Source organism: Oryctolagus cuniculus, chromosome 11 (genome assembly GCF_964237555.1).
Source record: "Oryctolagus cuniculus chromosome 11, mOryCun1.1, whole genome shotgun sequence".
NCBI lineage: Eukaryota > Metazoa > Chordata > Mammalia > Lagomorpha > Leporidae > Oryctolagus > Oryctolagus cuniculus.
Window position 1 is genome coordinate 66,597,724 of NC_091442.1, and position 16,912 is coordinate 66,614,635.

The window sequence follows — 16,912 nt, forward strand, 5'->3', positions numbered from 1 at the left end:
AGGTGGAGGATTAGCCTAGTGAGCCGCGGCGCCGGCCATAAGTACACCTTTTTAAAAAATACTAAATTTGAAAATGTTTTGCTTCATTTTTCTATTTACTCACTTTTAACTGACTTGAGATGCAAATTTACTTCTCTTGATTTCAAAAAAAAATTTTCTATTAAGTAATATCAGTGGGGTTTCAAAACAGTGATGAGCTGTGCATAGAAAGTAAGCATAGAGGGGACAGCTTAAAGACATGATGAGAAGGAAAGCAGAAGGGATGTAGAAAACTTCCAAAGACACCATAGTGTTATCTCCTCTCACTTAGGAGCAAGTTTTCTTTGAAGGGTTGTTAAATTGTGATCTAGCTCTATTGGTTTAGAGGGATGGGAGTCAGTTGTTCTGATTTAGGAACAATTATAAGTCATTGGGAAATCCAGCTGTTAATGCAGGGACAGCACTCTGAAGAGAGTATGGCCCTGAAGTCTGTGTTCGTAATCACAATACTGTATTGCTGTTAAAGTATCCATGTGTTGTTCACGTTTCTTTTTAAGCAATATAAATGTCAAGAAAGAAAACAATTAATTTTTTAATCTTTTAATCTTCAGGGCCCAGAATGTGTTCAGTATCTTCAACAAGAATACCTGCCCTCTTTGCAGGTAGCTCCAGAAATAATTCAGGTAAGAGCTGCCCAGCAGATTCTGCTTTTAGAGAAATGTGGCTATGGTATGTATCATTCAGTGTAAATTTTTATTTAAGAAAGTCCGACCACATTCAGCTTGGTGTTTTGCTGTGTATAGGATAGCAAGAATTCTTAGCCTGGAGTCCAGACTTCTAAGGATGCAGGAAATTGAATGGGGAAAAATTTAGATTTCTGTTTTTACTAACTTCTAACAGAAATTTACTTTCCTGCCATTGTGTAGGCAACACAATGGTCATAGCAATAGCTTTGCCTGTGACTTGGTCCAGTTGAATTCACAGATAATTTCATATCACATAAGTTGTTGCAAGTATCTTAAAATATTTTCATGCTTGTCCCTTTTGAAATTAGGAGTTACTAGGTAATGCCTCTCTACCTTGTTCCCTAGTAAGTTGTTTTATTCTGTTTCACTTTTTTAATTACAATAATTATAATTTCCTTTGTAACTCAATGGGTTACTTTTCTAAAAAAAACATTCTAAAAGTCTAATCCTAATTGCTTCCCCAGACTAAGGGGACCAGCACATAAAGAAACAATGTTCTGAAGGTAGTTCATTATACATTTGCCATGCTTATCAGTGCTTAATATGTAAAGTTGAAACTGTATGTAAGGTAAATGGCTGGAAAGTTACCTTATATTTTGTGTTTTTACAACGGTATTTGTACAGTGGCATTCAGGTATTTTCTTGGCATGTAACTTTCCAGACTTCCGTCCAATGGCATACGGAGCTAATGAGGTATCAAACCTTTGATTAGAAGTAGAATTACACTCTCTTGTATAGATTCTAAGATTTGTTTCTTCATTACTTTTTTTTAATATGGTAGGAAGAGTTAACATGAAATATACCTTCTCAATGAATTTTTTGTGTACAGGTACAGTGTTGTACCTATACAACATTAGAAAGTGTATACAATAGAGTTGTATACCTTTATAATGTTCATCTCACATAATTGAGGCTTTGTGCCTATTGATTAGCAACTCCCTGGCAACCACTATTCTATGATGCTGAGTTTGCCCATTTTTGTTATCTCATAGATATAAATCATATAGTGTTTATCTTTTGTGATATTATGTTTTACTTAGCATAATGTCCTCTAGGTTCGTTCATATTGTTGCATCTAGCAGGATTTCCCTTTCTTAAGGCTAATACTCCATTTTATTTATATACCATAGTTTCCTTATCTTAACTATAATGAATAGGACTGCAATGACATGAGAGTGCTAATGTCTGCTTGAGATCTGATTTTAATCCTTTTGGATAAATACCCAGAAGTAGGATTGCTGAACCTTATAGAAGTTCTCTTTTTAATTTTTTGAAGAATTTTTATACCACTTTCCATAGCAACTGCACCATTTTGCATTCTCACAATGTATATCAATAGTTCTCCATTTCTCAGCAACACTTGCTGCCTTTTGTTTTTTTCAGTAGTGGCCATCTTAGTAGGTATAAGGTAAATCACCCTGTGGTTTTGATTTGTATTTCCCTGGTGATTGATCATCTTTTCATATACCTGTTGGCCATTTGTATGTCTGCGGACAAAAGTCTATTTTTTTTTTTTTTTTAACAGACAGAGTGAGACCATGAGAGAGAGAGAGAGACAGAGAGAGACAGAGAGAAAGGTCTTCCTTCTGTTGGTTCACCTCCCAAATGACTGCGACGGCCGGCGAGCTGTGCCGATCCAGGAGCCAGGTGCTTCCTCCTGGTCTCCCATGCAGGTGCAGGGCCCAAGCACTTGGGCCATCCTCCACTGCACTCTCGGGCCACAGTAGAGAGCTGGACTGGAAAAGGAGCAACTGGGACTAGAACCTGGGGTGCCGACACCGCAGGCGGAGGATTAGCCAAGTGAGCCGCGGCGTCGGCCTTTAAGCCTATTTTCTAATTAGGTTATTTAAAAGGCAGAGTTACAGAGAGAGGGAGGGAGAGCATAATTTATGATTGCACTTGTTTTAAAGATTTATTTATGTGAAGTCTATGTTATTTCTCAATTTTCAGTGCCTCTTAAAAACACTGCTAAAGGCCGGTGCCGCAGCTCACTTGGCTAATCCTCCACCTGCGGCACCGGCACCCCGGGTTCTAGTCCCAGTTGGGGCACCAGATTCTGTCCCAGTTGCTCCTCTTCCAGTCCAGCTCTCTGCTGTGGCCCGGGAAGGCAGTGGAGGATGGCCCAAGTGCTTGGGCCCTGCACCCACATGGGAGACCAGGAGGAAGCACCTGGCTCCTGGCTTCAAATCGGCACAGCTCCCCAGCTGTAGCAGCCATTTGGGAGGTGAACCAACAGAAGGAAGTCCTTTCTCTGTGTCTCCCTCTCTCTCACTGTCTAAAAAAAAAAAGACTGCTAAAAGACATCTGGTGTTTGTGAATATTGTCAAAAATGTCCATACTATTCAAAGTGATTCAAAAATGGAAGCCAGTGTTGAAGAAAAGTGGCGTGAGGGCTGCTCAGGGAGGTGGTGGTACCTGATGCTCTTTTTAAAAATTTTTTTAAAGATTCTTTTATTTATTTGAAAGTCAGTTACAGGGAGAAATCTTCCATCTGCTGGTTCACTCCCCAAATGGCCCCAACGGTCAGGGGTTGAGCCATTCTGAGGCCACGAGCTTCTTCTGGGTCTCCCATGTGGATGCCTGGGCCCAAGCACTTGGGCCAACTTCCACTTCTTTCCCAGGTACATTAGCAGAGAGCTGGATCAGAAGTGCAGCAGCTGGGGCTTGAACTAATGCCCATATGGTATGCCAGCATCACAGAGGTGGCACTTTACTTGCTATGCCACAATGCCAGCCCAATTACTGTGTTAAAATGATTTTAACTCACTTTTACTGATTCATGAATCTTTTTATGTTATGACCTACCTCTAACCACTGAGATATTAATGACTTTCTAGGTTATCAGTTGTAACATAAATAAGCTTATTTTAATGGAACCGTTGTTAATTACTCATGTGGTCTCAGTACCTATCCTAAAAATATACCATTCCATTTGCAGCTATTAGTGTTCCAGGCTGCTAAATGATCTAATTATAAAAGACGCTCTAAGGAACCTCAGTTTTCGCTTTTTCATATGCTTATGTTCTGACAACACTTTTTGTGGAATTCTTTTTTTTTTTTCAACTTTTTACTTATTTTTAATTGACAAAAAATACATTTTTATGGCATGCAATATTATATTTTTTTGTAGAATTCTAGAGAACTGCCTCTCTTTTTTGTCTAGCTCTGTTCAGTGACACTTTTACTAGATGAGAACAGCTAGTGCAGAGTACTTTTTGTCCCACTCACTCTTCTTAGGCACAAGTTCACCTTGTCCAGCAGGGCCATGTTCTCAAAACTGAAGGTAGCCTCACATGCATTATATTTGAAAATGCCATATAGTCTTTTGTGGTAAGGATCTGTTTGGGTTGATTTTGATAAGTTATAATAAGAATACTATGGATTTAAAGCAACTTGAATGGGCACTGGCAGATGAGTAGTAAATAAACAAAATATGGTACATCTGAGAATACTATAAAAAGTGGAATTAAAATTAATTTAAATTAAAAGAAATACAAAAAGTGTAAAAATTTTCGAACTATGCACAGTTCTTTCATAGCATACATCTTCCATGAACTTTTTAAGACCATGTGTGTGCAAAGATCTCAAGTTTTTGCACCAAAATAAAATTAAACTTTGAATTTCCTTTTCCATGAACTTTTTAAAAGTACATTATTGGGCCAGTGCCGTGGCTCAACAGGCTAATCCTCCGCCTTGTGGTGCCGGCACACCAGGTTCTAGTCCCGGTCGGGGTGCAGGATTCTGTCCCGGTTGCCCCTCTTCCAGGCCAGCCCTCTGCTGTGGCCCGGGAGTGCAGTGGAGGATGGCCCAAGTCCTTGAGCCCTGCACCCACACATGGGAGACCAGGATAAGCACTTGGCTCCTGGCTTCGGATCAGCGCGGTGCACCGGCCGCGGCGGCCACTGGAGGGTGAACTAACGGCAAAAAGGACGACCTTTCTCTCTCTCTCTCTCTCTCTCTCTCTCTCTCTCACTCTCTCACTCTCTCTCACTATCCACTCTGCCTGTCCAAAAAAAAAAAAAAAAAAGTACATTATCAGTCTTCAGTAAAGAAGAAAATGTCATCTTATGCAACAATAGGGATGAACCTTGGACATTACACTAAGCGAAAAAAGTCACAAAGAGACAAATACCACATGATTCCACTTGTAAGGGATATCTAAAGTAGTCAGACTCATTGGAGCTGAAAGTATGCACCTTTGGTGATTGCTGGGCAGGAGTGTAGGGGGTGTTCAATAGACAGAGTTTCGGTTTTGCGAGATCAGTTTCAGACTACTGTGAAGCAGTGTGCATGTAGTTGACATTACATGTAGAAGTGGTTAAGATGATAAATGTTCTGTGTTTTAGAGATTTTTTAAAAAATACTGTTGATTTGAATTAAGATGGATTTAAAAACATTGGTTCTCTTTCTCCTTGCCCTCACCCCGCAGGAGTTTTGTCAAGCACTTCAGCAGCCTGATGCTAAAGTTTTTAAAAATTACCTAAAGGTAGGTATTTGGGAAACTTACATATCTTCATATAAATAGGACCAAGAGAGAATACATATACTATCTCTTTGCTCTAAAATCTGCTTCTAAAAATCTTCCAATACAGAAGTTTCCATGAAGCCCCATTCAACTGAGCTCTCAGAAAAGACATGAAAAATTTGGACAGAGACATGCATTTGGCACAGTGGTTAAAATGTCACATCCTGTTTCAAGGGTGCCTGGGTTATATTCCCACTCTGGCTCCTGATTCCAGCTCCCTGCCCCCCACATGAAAGACCTAGATTACCCAGTTCCCACCTTCAGCCTGGCCAAGTCCTGGCCATTGTGGACATTTTGGGAGTGAACCAACAGGTGTGACCTCTGTCTCCCTCCCTCTCTCCCTCCCCCTCCCCCTCTGAATGTAACTAAATGTACCTCTTGAGTGTATTGGTATGAAAATGCCAATTTTCTTTTACAAAACTGTTTCTGATTTTTACTTTCTTCATTTTCACAAATTTCAGGGCATAGCACTACACTGCATTTCTTAGTAGCAAATAACTTAGTGAATGGCTACCTGATTCTCTTGCCCAAGACATATGCTGGAATGCATGAGTCAAAGGGCTTTGCTGGAAAAGGGCATTTAGTCTAATAAGTAAGACACATCCCACGTTGAAGTGCCTAGATTCAGTTTGTGGCTCTGGCTGACTCCAGCTCCTAACTGTGGCTTCCTGTTCCATCACAACTGTGATGGCTCAAGTAGATTTCTGCCACTCATAAGGAAGACCTGGATTGAGTCCCTATTTCTTAGCTCCACTGCCAGCTTTTGGGGAGTAACCAGTACATGGAAGCGGGGGTGCTGTTTTTCTCTGTCTCTCCTTCCCAAATAAATCACATTTTAAAAGGCAGGGGCTTTGCTGAGTAATAATTCAGAGTGCCATCCTGTGACTGTATTTCTGATACCTTCTCTTGTCAGTTACTTTCCTAGTTGGGGTTCATCAACTTAAACATCTCTCAGTTTATGTAGAAGAATATTGAGAATTATTTTGTATCATTGGGAACCTTCCCCTTCTCTGTTTCCCCATAAAAAAGTAAAGTGCGTATGGAGGTAATTTCTGTTAAATAACTAATCAAACTGCATTAAAGAAGTAAAAAAAAAAATCTTTGCTCTGTAACACAGGTCAAGGTACACTGTAGAAGGCTAGAGCTCCTTATATGTTCATTTATGCTCTTACATTTATAAAAAGCGTTCCTAAGCCCAACTTCTCTGTTGATGGGATTATTTTATTTTTTAAGGATGTATTTATTTATTCGAAAGAGTTACAGAAAGGCAGAGGCAGAGAGAAGTTTTCCATATGCTGGTTCACTCCCCAAGTTGCTGCAACAGCTGGAGCTGGGCCAGTCAGGAGCCAGGAGCTTCTTCTGGGTCTCCTACGTGGGTACAGGGGCCCAAGAACTTGGGCCATCTTTTAGTGCTTTCCCAGGCCATAGCAGAAAGCTGGATCAGAAGCAGAGCAGCTGGGATTTGAACCAGCACCCATAAAGGATGCCAGCACTGTAGGCGGCAGGTTTACCTGCTACACACAGCACCAGCCCCAGGATTATTTTAGGAGTAGCATTATCCAGGGTTAGCATCATTCTTCTAGTTATAATAAGTGAAGTTCATTCCTTCTGCCCCTTCCTCCCTCTGTACCTAGTTGATTCTTAGATCTTGCTTATTCTTTCCTCCTCATCTGGGCAGGCTTATTAGTCTCCTTTGATTATTCTAGCAAAGCTGATCCTGTTGAAGACTTTAAACAGTCATTTTACATTCATTCTCCTTTCTCATAATTTCTCAAACCTATTGTTTACTAAAAGCAAGTTCATGTTTCTTAGTTTGGCATTTAATTTTATTTTCATAGGCTTTCAGACTACCTTTTTGGTTTCTCTTGCAGTAACAGTCTTTGCTGTTCAAAATTCCTGCTTTATTAGCAGCCCTCCTTTATGAAGTCTATATCTATTATTATGCTGGGCTTTTAAAAAAGTTCTTATTTGTTTTTATTTTTATTTGAAAGGCAGAGAGCTGGAGCAAGGCCACATCAGAGCTCAGAGCTGAAACCAATCCAGGTTTCCCAGATAGGTGACAGGAACCCAAGCTCTTGAACCATTATCTGCTGCCCTCCCAAGGTGCATTAGCAGGAACCTAGAATCAGAAGTGGAGCTAGGACACAAACCCAGGCACTCTGACATGGATGCAGACATTCCAAGTAATGTGTCCCTTTTTTTGTTTTTAAGATTGATTTATTTTACTGGAAAGATGAAGTTAGAGGGAGAGATCTTCCCATCTGCTGGTTCACTCTTCAAATGGCCACAATGGCCAGGGCTAGGCTAGCCTAAAGCCAGTAGCTTCACATGGTGGCAGAGGCCCAAGGACTTGGGCTATCCTATGTTGCTTTCCCAGACCATTAACAGGGAGCCTGATCAGAAGTGGAACAGCTGGGATTGGCACCCATACAGGATGCCAGCATCACAGGTAGCAGCTTAACCTACACTGCCTGCCCCTTCAACAGTGTCTTAACCACACCACTGCACCAAACGCCTGCCCCCTAGGTTTGCTTTAAACATAGCCTGCTGGTAATGCTCTCTTCAGTTCATGAAGTGATTAATTTTTTTCTCTGTACATAATCAAGAGATCGTTAGGTGAATCAGATCCGTTAGATTCCACAGACAGAATGATAAATACAGGGGCCTACCATTTCCTGTTTCTAGAGCTCACTTAATATCTACCTAATTGTGGATTGTTAAGTGTACAACAGTATGGCCAGCGCCGCGGCTCACTAGGCTAATCCTCTGCCTGCCGGGCCGGCACCCCGGGTTCTAGTCCCAGTCTGGGCGCCAGATTCTGTCCTGGTTGACCCTCTTCCAGGCCAGCTCTCTGCTGTGGCCCGGGAGTGCAGTGGAGGATGGCCCAGGTCCTTGGGCCCTGCACCCGCATGGGAGACCAGGAGGAAGCACCTGGCTCCTGGCTTTGGATCGGCGCAGTGTGCCAGCCGCGGCAGCCATTGGAGGGTGAACCAACAGTAAAGGAAGACCTTTCTCTCTGTCTCTCTCACTGTCCACTCTGCCTGACAAAAAAAAAAAAAAAAAAAGTACAACAGTAGATCAGTCACTTGCCTGATTTATAGGCTGAAATATTGAATTGGAAATTTTTTTTTTTTAGATTTTATATTTTATTTGAGAGAGCGAGTTACAGGTGGAGGCAGGTGGAGGGAGAGACAAAAAGGTCTTCTATCCATGTGTTCATTCCCCAAATGGCCGCAACTGCCAGAGCTGAGCTGAACCAAAGCCAGGAGCCTCCTCCAGGCTCAATCACTTGGGTCATCTCCCACTGATTCCCAGGCCACAAGTAGAAAACTGGAATGGAAGAAAAGCAGCCAGGACCTGAACCAGCTCACCTGTGGGATGCCCGCGCCACAGGCAGAAGCTTAACCTACTATGCCACAGCACTGGTTCCCTAGAAATACTTTTATTCATGAAATTCCTTAAGGGATTAGAACTGCTGTCTTTAAATGTTACAGCATTAGAAGTTATACCATATTTTCACTATTTTCCCAGGTAGGTGATGTCAGTATAAGTTTTATCTATACTAACAAATTCCCCTGAAGAGAAGAAAGTTCTTAGATTATGGATTTATGAAATACGTGAAATGTGTTTCATACCTGTTGAACGTTGTAAAAGAATGGCATTCAGAAACTTGGGGCAGTTCTTCATGTGAAAGAGGTTATATCTTCTGACATTGGTATTAACTTTACTAAAACTATATTTACAGGTGTTCTTCCAGAGAGCAAAGCCCTAAGGATTGGATTTCCCTGTGCCTACTTCCTGATAAGAAATTCCAGTTATTTATAAAAAAGCAGTTTTTGTGTGCCATTCATACTCATCTTTTTAACATTGTTTTGAGCTAATTGCAGTATATGTATTGGGATTTTTCTGTAAAATGGGTGTAATTTTCCCTAAATAACAGGTATGTGACAACAAGAAGTTGCATGCCAGCTGAAGATGTTAAATGTAAAATGCTGTTAAAAGACAAAACACTTATCCTAGTACCTTAATTTTTTTATTTGAAACTTTATGTCAAGACCTTTATAAAAACCATAGCAGTGGAAAACAGTACTTTTTAAAAATTGCTGAATATAAAATGTTCAAAATATTTAGTTTCTTTTTTGTGAGAAGACACTTAAAGTATGGAGGAAATATAACAATCAGAACTAATTTGTAGATAGCCATTACATTTAAACTGTTTCAATGCCAATGTGTATTCTACAAGAGAATGGTTTCATAAATTAATCAATTAAAAGTAGGTGATGGTATACACTTTTTTAATAAAATAGTAAATAAATTTTATGTAGTGAAATCTACGAAGTCTTTTCTGGAATTATTATACATACTTCAGCCTTAATTTCTCATCTTGATCTCTCCCTGATTTCCCACTTAAAGATATGTAAATCTGAGTGTGAATGTCTTCATTTAATTATGTGTCTAAAAAGTTACAGGCAGCTTAGTTCTGTCAAATAGGAGTCTTAAAAGTGGACTAGAAAAAGCCAATGTGAATTTGATGATAAAATTCCCAATTTTGTCTTCTAGCACTTTCATTGGATGTGCATTAAAGTACAGTACACTTGTGTGTTTATGATATTTGTGAACAGTAGCTGGCCATTTAAGTACTAGAAGTGCTTTCCCCAACTTTTCCCCATTTTTATTCATTTATACCTCAGAAAGCAAGAGAAAATATAATACTAGTGGTAGTAGCATTGGGTAATTGAGAGGTGAAGCAACAGAGTACCTACAGATGTTGAAGTCCTCTGATTAAGGTTTCCAGGGAGAGTCGGTTTGTACCTTTGGCCAGTGTGTCCCCCAGGGGTTTCATGGATGGGCTTCTGTGGCCTACAAACTCCTTAAAATTGTGTTCTACAATGTGCACAGGAATCTCTTTCTGGTTTTAATTCCAGAAGAGATATGAAACATATTCTTTATATCATGAAATAGAGTAAACTGAGTTAATTGTAAAAATAGATCAGTGAAATAAATGTGTACTATACCTCAATAAAAATGTTTTTAAAAATAGATAAGTGAAAGCTGGGTGTTTCTTTGCTAGGTTCCTGTATACTGAGGGAGAGTTGGTTGGTTCTACTGCAGTCACAATAATTGTTCGAAGTATACTAACAAGTGCCCTCTCAACACTTGTTAGCATAGGCTCCAAACCCAGACTAGTTAAGTAGATTCAAGTACCAGTTCTGCTAGTAACAGTTTAGAACACTGAGCAGGTTAAATAACTTCTTTCTGCCTCTGTAAAATGGGGGAAATAATACTAGCTACCTCGTAAGTCATCAATCAGTAACATGAACTCATTTCAGTAGCTAGCGCAGAAAGGCTTATAGTACTGTACTGTCGATTTCTAACATGGAAAGGTGGCACCCCTAATTTTCCCTTAGCTCTTTAAAGCCCTTTTGGAAGAATCACGTGTGTTTAGAGATCATCCGGACATGGAAATTAGAGTGTGTTAACAAATAAAACTTTGTGTTATATAATCCTGTATATGAATTCCCATCTTCATTCCTTGAAGTTGCCAAGAGCACCATCACAATCATTAATTACCTTACTAATAAAAGCAAGCTGCGCTCAAGGGTGACTCTTAACCCGTCACCGGCGAGATAATTGAGGTGAGAGGGATCTGTGTGACTTGGCATGAATACCACCAAGTTTTATGACGCCTGATCTAGTCCTGTACCCAGCAGTTCATTTAAACCTTAACGCTGACATGAACTGGTTCCCACGTGGCTTTTAGGGAAACACTGTGTGCTGTTTTAGTGTGTGTCACTTACGTGGTAATCATGTAACCAAGACCTTTGGCCTAGTTAGTCCCATTTCTCTCCCACAACCTTGAACAGTGGGTTTCACTGTTGTCATCAGACTATCAGAGAACGGAAATCGATTGTAATTGTAAGCAGTGGACAGTTTTTATTAGAATGACTTCATCACTTAAACGCTGTTTTAAAATCTAATAAAATAACCTGCTAAGAAAACAGGCTTAGGTAAGAAACTCGCTTCAAGTCAGCGACTGGCGGGGAGAGCTGGGACTGCAGCCACAGGACTATTCCATTAAAGCCTCTGCTGACCACTCCGCCCGGTTTCCCATTCGTTGGTGTTTGCTGCAGCTCTCCCGTGGGAAGCACACCCTCCTCTTGCGTCCACTCGGAAACAGTCCTGCATTCACGGATCTGCCCCACACCGTGTGTTGGGGAGGGCCGCGGTGCTGTGGGCGGGCAGAGCGACCCCTTTCTGGAGGAACAGCAGCTGGAGACCATGGCTGCACAAGCACTGCAGGGCCTGGCTTCAGTGCCTGAGTTCTGAAATTCTTCATACTTTAAGTTCTCTAGTACTGCCACTTCCAAAGAGGGAGTTCAGGGAACATGTTTACACTAAGGATGGCGTCTAAGACGATAACGTGGCTTCGCCACCGCCAGAGTGGGCTTTCACCAGGGAACTCAATCCCGCATTCCCGCACTACGCCCGCCTCGGGTTACTTGCGTGGTCGCGATCACCAGTTCAGCCCTTGGCTTCCCCGTCAATGCTGCACGCACACTCTGCAGGCGCTCGGGCAGGGGGCGGGATCGCAGCTGCGGGAACCCGAGTTACCGCGTTCACTGCGCAGCGCTGCTCGTCTGCGACCCTGAGCCAGGGAGGCGGAGAGGAACGGCCAGACGGTGTAGACCGCGTTCCGGTCCAGGGTACCGCGGCTCGGGAGCACGCGGCAGCAGCGGCGGCGGCGACCGGACGGACCAGCAAGCGTGCGCACGCGCACCCGCTCCCGCACCCGCGCGCGCGCGCCGGCCGTCGGTCACGTGCCCCGCGGCCAGGGCTCGCGAAGCCGGAAGTGGCCCGGGGCGCGAGAAGGCCTCGGGAGCCCGCTGGCGGTGGCGTGGTGGAGACCCGGCTGGGTAAGCTGGGCGGGCGCGGGCGGAGGGGGCTGAGGCGGCGCGGGGCACGGGTGGCCGGACCTGGCGCGGCGCGGCGCCGAGCGCTCCCGCCCCCCGGGGGAGGGGGTGGCTGGGATGCTGAGTCAGAGCGGGGGCGGGGCGGGCGAACTGAGGAGCCCCGCACGACCCGAGGCCGCGCCCTCTCCGAACCCGCATCGCGCGGACGCTGCCTCCCGGTGTGCGGGGCGTCGGAAGCCGGGTAGAATGGGCGCGCGTGGGCCCTGTTCCTTCCGCCTGGACCCCTTGCCCCGCAGCTGGCCCTGGGACCCGCAGCCCGGGCCCTGCGCGGTCTGGCGGCGTTGGGCGCGCAGAGGGCGAGTCTGTTGGGTTCGGGTCCGGGCCCCGGTCGCCGGGGGACAAAAGAGGGTACCGCGTTCCACCCGCTCCCGAGCGTCGCCACGATCAGCAGTTTGAACATGGATTAGTGTTTCAGATGATTACAGACAGACGTGTCGTTGGGGCTTCAAGCGGTGTTAGCCGGGCTTGACTCACACCGGAAGCCCGAAGCGGGAGACGTTTTTTAATATAAGCGGGTGAAATGCAGGTTCCCAGTGACTCCTCGCTGACATGGAGTGTGGGTTTGTTATCCAGCCCCGTTCCCAGGTATTTGTCATAAAGGGCCTTAAAACAGCTCCGCTCCAGGAATTGCCAAGCGAATAACCAAAGCTGCTGCGGCTTCTGCTTAGAACCCGAACAGCGTTATCTGTTGAATAAAAGTGTTTCACAGCCAGGTAGAGCGTGAAGATCCTGGAACTCTGTCCACAGGCTGTGTCGCCAAACCTGTTTGCGTTCTTGGGCAGATGGTAACTTTCCTTTTGGACAGTGTAAAGAAGCAGGCTTAAGACAGCAGCGCGGGTGACTTGGATCTACTTGTTGAGTTAACCTCAGTGTTGCCAGCAGCCTGGGATTTATATATAGCAAGCACCTTGTGGCTGTGCTGAGTCATGTTTCAGCATGAGTTGTTGTGGGGTTCGTGGAAGATCATTTCAAAAGACATTTCCCCCGACCACTGTGGTGAAACGATTTTTCTAACTGCCTATGGAGAGCAGGTGCCTTAGCTGACAAACCTGTTTTGTGTGATCCACCAGGTACATAGAGGTTCCGGAGGATTTCTGAAAAGTTACATTGATTAGGGAAGCTTTTTCATTAGGTACTGGGGAAGCTTGTTACCTCTTGAATAAAATTCCTGACAAATGTGTATTCCCTGTATGTGAAAAGGGAATCTTTTTATCACTTATTTCCAGTAAATTGCTGTTTGTATAAATCCTTATCTGAATTAGGTGGTTGGTAAAATTATATAACTATGTAGCCAGGATGCCAGAGGCCCATTCGTTACTTCATCACTGGAATGCCTAGGGCAGCATACTCCTGCTGCTCTTTGTTCTAACTTACTGTGAAGAGGTGGTAATCCAAGTTCCCAAACTTTTTTGTTGTGACGTTTCTGCAGGTTTAAGGGGGTATGTTGAGACTAGTGTTTATGCTGTGTTGGCATTCTTCACTTTTATTCTAACGTAGAACTGAAATATTTATAATATCTTCATAGTTCCATAGCTTTTCAGTATTGAAGTACAAAGCTAGAGATGACGCCTGTTTTTTTAAGACCTTGTAATGCATACTTGATTTATATGCTTTTATATACTTATAAGTTGGAAAAACCATCCTTAGTTTCAAGAGAGTTAGAAAGTTTTCAGGAATAGTTATTTTTGCACCTTGGCGTTATGATTGTCAGGTTGGGTGTAGATAGAAATTTGGGGTTATGTTGTGTAGTGGAAACAGTTGTTTTCATCAATGTTGCCTTGCCCTTGAGGGAAACAAAGTAATTTTCCTATATGAGTTATATTTTTACATTATTACTTAAAACTTAAAATGTAATTTATCATTAATTAACCTTTCAAAACATTTGAAAGAGGTAAGTAGCCAGTATCACTTTCATAACTAAAAACAAAATTAGAAAGGAAATAAATACGTGCTTACATTGAATATGTAAGATGCCATTGGGTAATGGTTTTTCTAAGAGGACACTTAGCGTATTAGCCTTTAATTTGCTAGAAACTCAGATTTTTACTTTGTCCTGTTTATATATTTAGCAATAAGTGACAGTGGTCTTACTTGAGACTGAAAAGCAGCTAGGGGCCGGTGTCATGGTGTAGCAGGTAAACCCACCACCAGCATGCCATAAGGGTACGGTTCATGTCCCGGCTGCTCCACTTCCAGTCCAGCTCCCTGCTATTGTGGCTTTCTGGAGAGTGAAGCAGCTAGCTTTTGTTTCCTAACTGTATTTTTTTTTAAATATTTGTTTATTTGAAAGGCAGATTTACAGAGAGGCATAGGCAGAGAGAGAGAGAGGTCTTCCTTCTTCTAGTTCACTCCCCAAATAGCCGCAACAGCCAAAGCTCCGCACATCAGGAGCCAGGAGCTTCCTCCAGGTCTCCCACAGGAGTGCAGTGGCCCAAGGACTTGGGCCATCTTCTGCTTTCCCAGACCACAGCCGAGAGCTGGATCGGAAGTCAAGCAGCTGGGACTCAAACCGGTGCCCATATGGGATGCCGGCACTGCAGGTGGCGGCTTCACCCGCTATGCCACAGCGCCAGCCCCTTAATTGTGTTATTAATATGAAAACATGCTGACAGATATTTTCTTATCTCTTAGTGTAACAAGAGAATCACCTGACCAAGCCGAGATGCAGAGCACTTCTAATCATCTGTGGCTCTTATCTGATATTTTAGGCCAAGGAGCAACTGCAAATGTCTTTCGTGGAAGACATAAGGTTGGTACAGAGAAAGCTTTGCAGGCTTTTGTGATTCCCGCTGTACATACTCTTTTCTGAGAAGCACACTTACACTAAAATGTGTGACTTAATGATTTAGATTCTTTTATCTAAGTGTGGTTTATGGTTTGATTCCTGTTTCTAAAGAAATGCTTTGTGTGTGATTTTTGTGGTTTTTGAAAGTAGCCTGTGTTAGAGGCAGTGAACATGTCTATCCATTGGAGGTGGAGATTATATGTCACAGAGTAGAAAAAAACAGGAAGTTGTTTGAAAAGAGACAGGGGAAGATAAATATAACGTTCCTTTAGATCCTTTAGATTAATGGACGAAAAATCCTTTTATAATTTTCCAGCATTATCAATTTACTTTTTTTTTTTTTTTAACTTTATTGGTTGGTTGGTTGATTGCTTTGAAAGGTAGAGCAACAAAGAGAGAGGATGATCTTCCATCAGCAGGTCTACTCCCCAGATGCCACAACAGCCAATTCTAGGCCAGGCCAAAGCCAGGAACCAGATACTCCATCCAGGTCTCCCATGTGGGTGGCAGGGACCCAAGTACTTGGGCCATCTTCTGCTGCCTTCCCAGGCACGTTAAGCTGGTAGGTGGATAGGAAGTAGAACAGGTGGGAAAGCCAGGACTTGTTAAGGGCACTCCCATATGGGATGCCAGCATTGCGTACAGTGATTTAAATCACTGCCAGCTCCCCAGCAGTGTTAGTTTTTCTGAGATAAATGATGTTTGGAGTCTCCTAAATCCTACAAATCTTAGTAGAGAGGAATTTCTTCCTATTTTCCTGTAACCTTGAGAGTACTGGTCAGTTTTGCCTGTGATAATGAAGGTAAGCATACAATGGGGCTGTTTTCTCTAGGGAGAAAATATGAGTATAAAGAGCCTCTGTGGCTCATAGAGTATGATTCAGGAGTGACATACAGACAGCTTTTAAATTTTTTCCTGCTCTTACAGCATCAGAGGCCAGTTCACAGGGTCCGGATCCTTGTTCAAGTTCCTTGTGTTTAACCTGGGGCATTCCTGTCCTCAAACGTGTTTATGTTTTGTGTCAAGAAGAAAATGGGTAGATGACACAGGATTTAGCACTGAAAACACATCTGACCATCTGTCTTCTTGTGCTCCAAACTGACCTAATAAACATTAATAGTCACTTGATATGTGCTCGGCACTGGCAGCTGATGTGTGGTCTTTCTACACAAAGAATTTGGAGTTTTATAGCAAGGTGACATTCAGAAGGACATAATTTAGAAACTGATGGGATGACAGTCAACAGTGACAGAGCTTGGATGAGATATATATGAAGTGCCTAGCATTAGTAGAAACTTCATGTGTTCCTTACTTAGTGTCCTTCATATGAGTGCCTGTACAGTTGGTAGTCTGCATTTGTCAAATGATAGACTAAATGAATGTATAGGACAGATTAGACTAACAGTAAGCCAACCTGAAGTTCTTTAAAGGAAACAAAGATATATTTTAGCCTATGTAGTATGGAATTCTTTTTTTTTTTTTTTAAGATTTATTTATTTATTTGAAAGAATTACAGAGAGAAGTAGAGCCAGAGAGAGGGGTCTTCCATTCCACTGGTTTACTCCCTAATTGACCGCAATGGTCCAGTTGAGCTGATCCAAAGCCAGGAGCCTGGAGCTTCTTCCAGGTCTCCCATGTGGGTGCAGGGGCCCAAGGAGTTGGGCCATCTTCAGCTGCTTTCCCAGGCCATAGCAAAGAATTGGATCAGAAGTGGAGCAGCTGGAATTCGAAGTGGTGCCCATGTGGGATGCCAGCACTGCAGGCGGCAGCTTTAACCACTACACCACAGCACCAATCCCAGTATGGAATTCTAAAATAAGAATTGACTTAGAGGATTGCTAAGATCCAGTTTAGTATTTGGTCCCTAATAGTCTTCCCGTGGTTGTGTTTTGAGAAACCATGTTTG

At 43.0% G+C, this 16,912-nt stretch overlaps 2 protein-coding genes across 7 annotated transcripts in view; both read left to right on the plus strand.

Annotated features, from left to right (window-relative positions):
- The window catches only part of XPOT (exportin for tRNA), a 42,084-nt gene extending 32,500 nt beyond the window's left edge, over positions 1-9,584 (plus strand). For both annotated transcript variants that reach the window (XM_051845640.2, XM_051845639.2), the window contains exons 23-25: positions 591-662; positions 5,155-5,211; positions 8,996-9,584. In XM_051845640.2, the coding sequence (XP_051701600.1) occupies positions 591-662; positions 5,155-5,211; positions 8,996-9,022 (156 nt within the window). In that variant the 3' untranslated portion in view covers positions 9,023-9,584. The remainder of the gene's footprint in view (positions 1-590; positions 663-5,154; positions 5,212-8,995) is intronic.
- Positions 9,585-12,031: 2,447 nt separating this feature from the next.
- The window catches only part of TBK1 (TANK binding kinase 1), a 49,624-nt gene continuing 44,743 nt past the window's right edge, over positions 12,032-16,912 (plus strand). For 2 of the 5 annotated variants that reach the window (XM_008256737.4, XM_070052573.1), the window contains exons 1-2: positions 12,032-12,164; positions 14,853-14,970. In XM_008256737.4, coding sequence (XP_008254959.1) covers positions 14,884-14,970 — 87 coding nt within the window. In that variant the 5' untranslated portion in view covers positions 12,032-12,164; positions 14,853-14,883. Of the gene's footprint in view, positions 12,165-12,603; positions 13,292-14,852; positions 14,971-16,912 lie in introns of those variants that run through there. The other 3 variants (XM_017341951.3, XM_002711311.5, XM_051845641.2) reach the window with 3 other exon arrangements.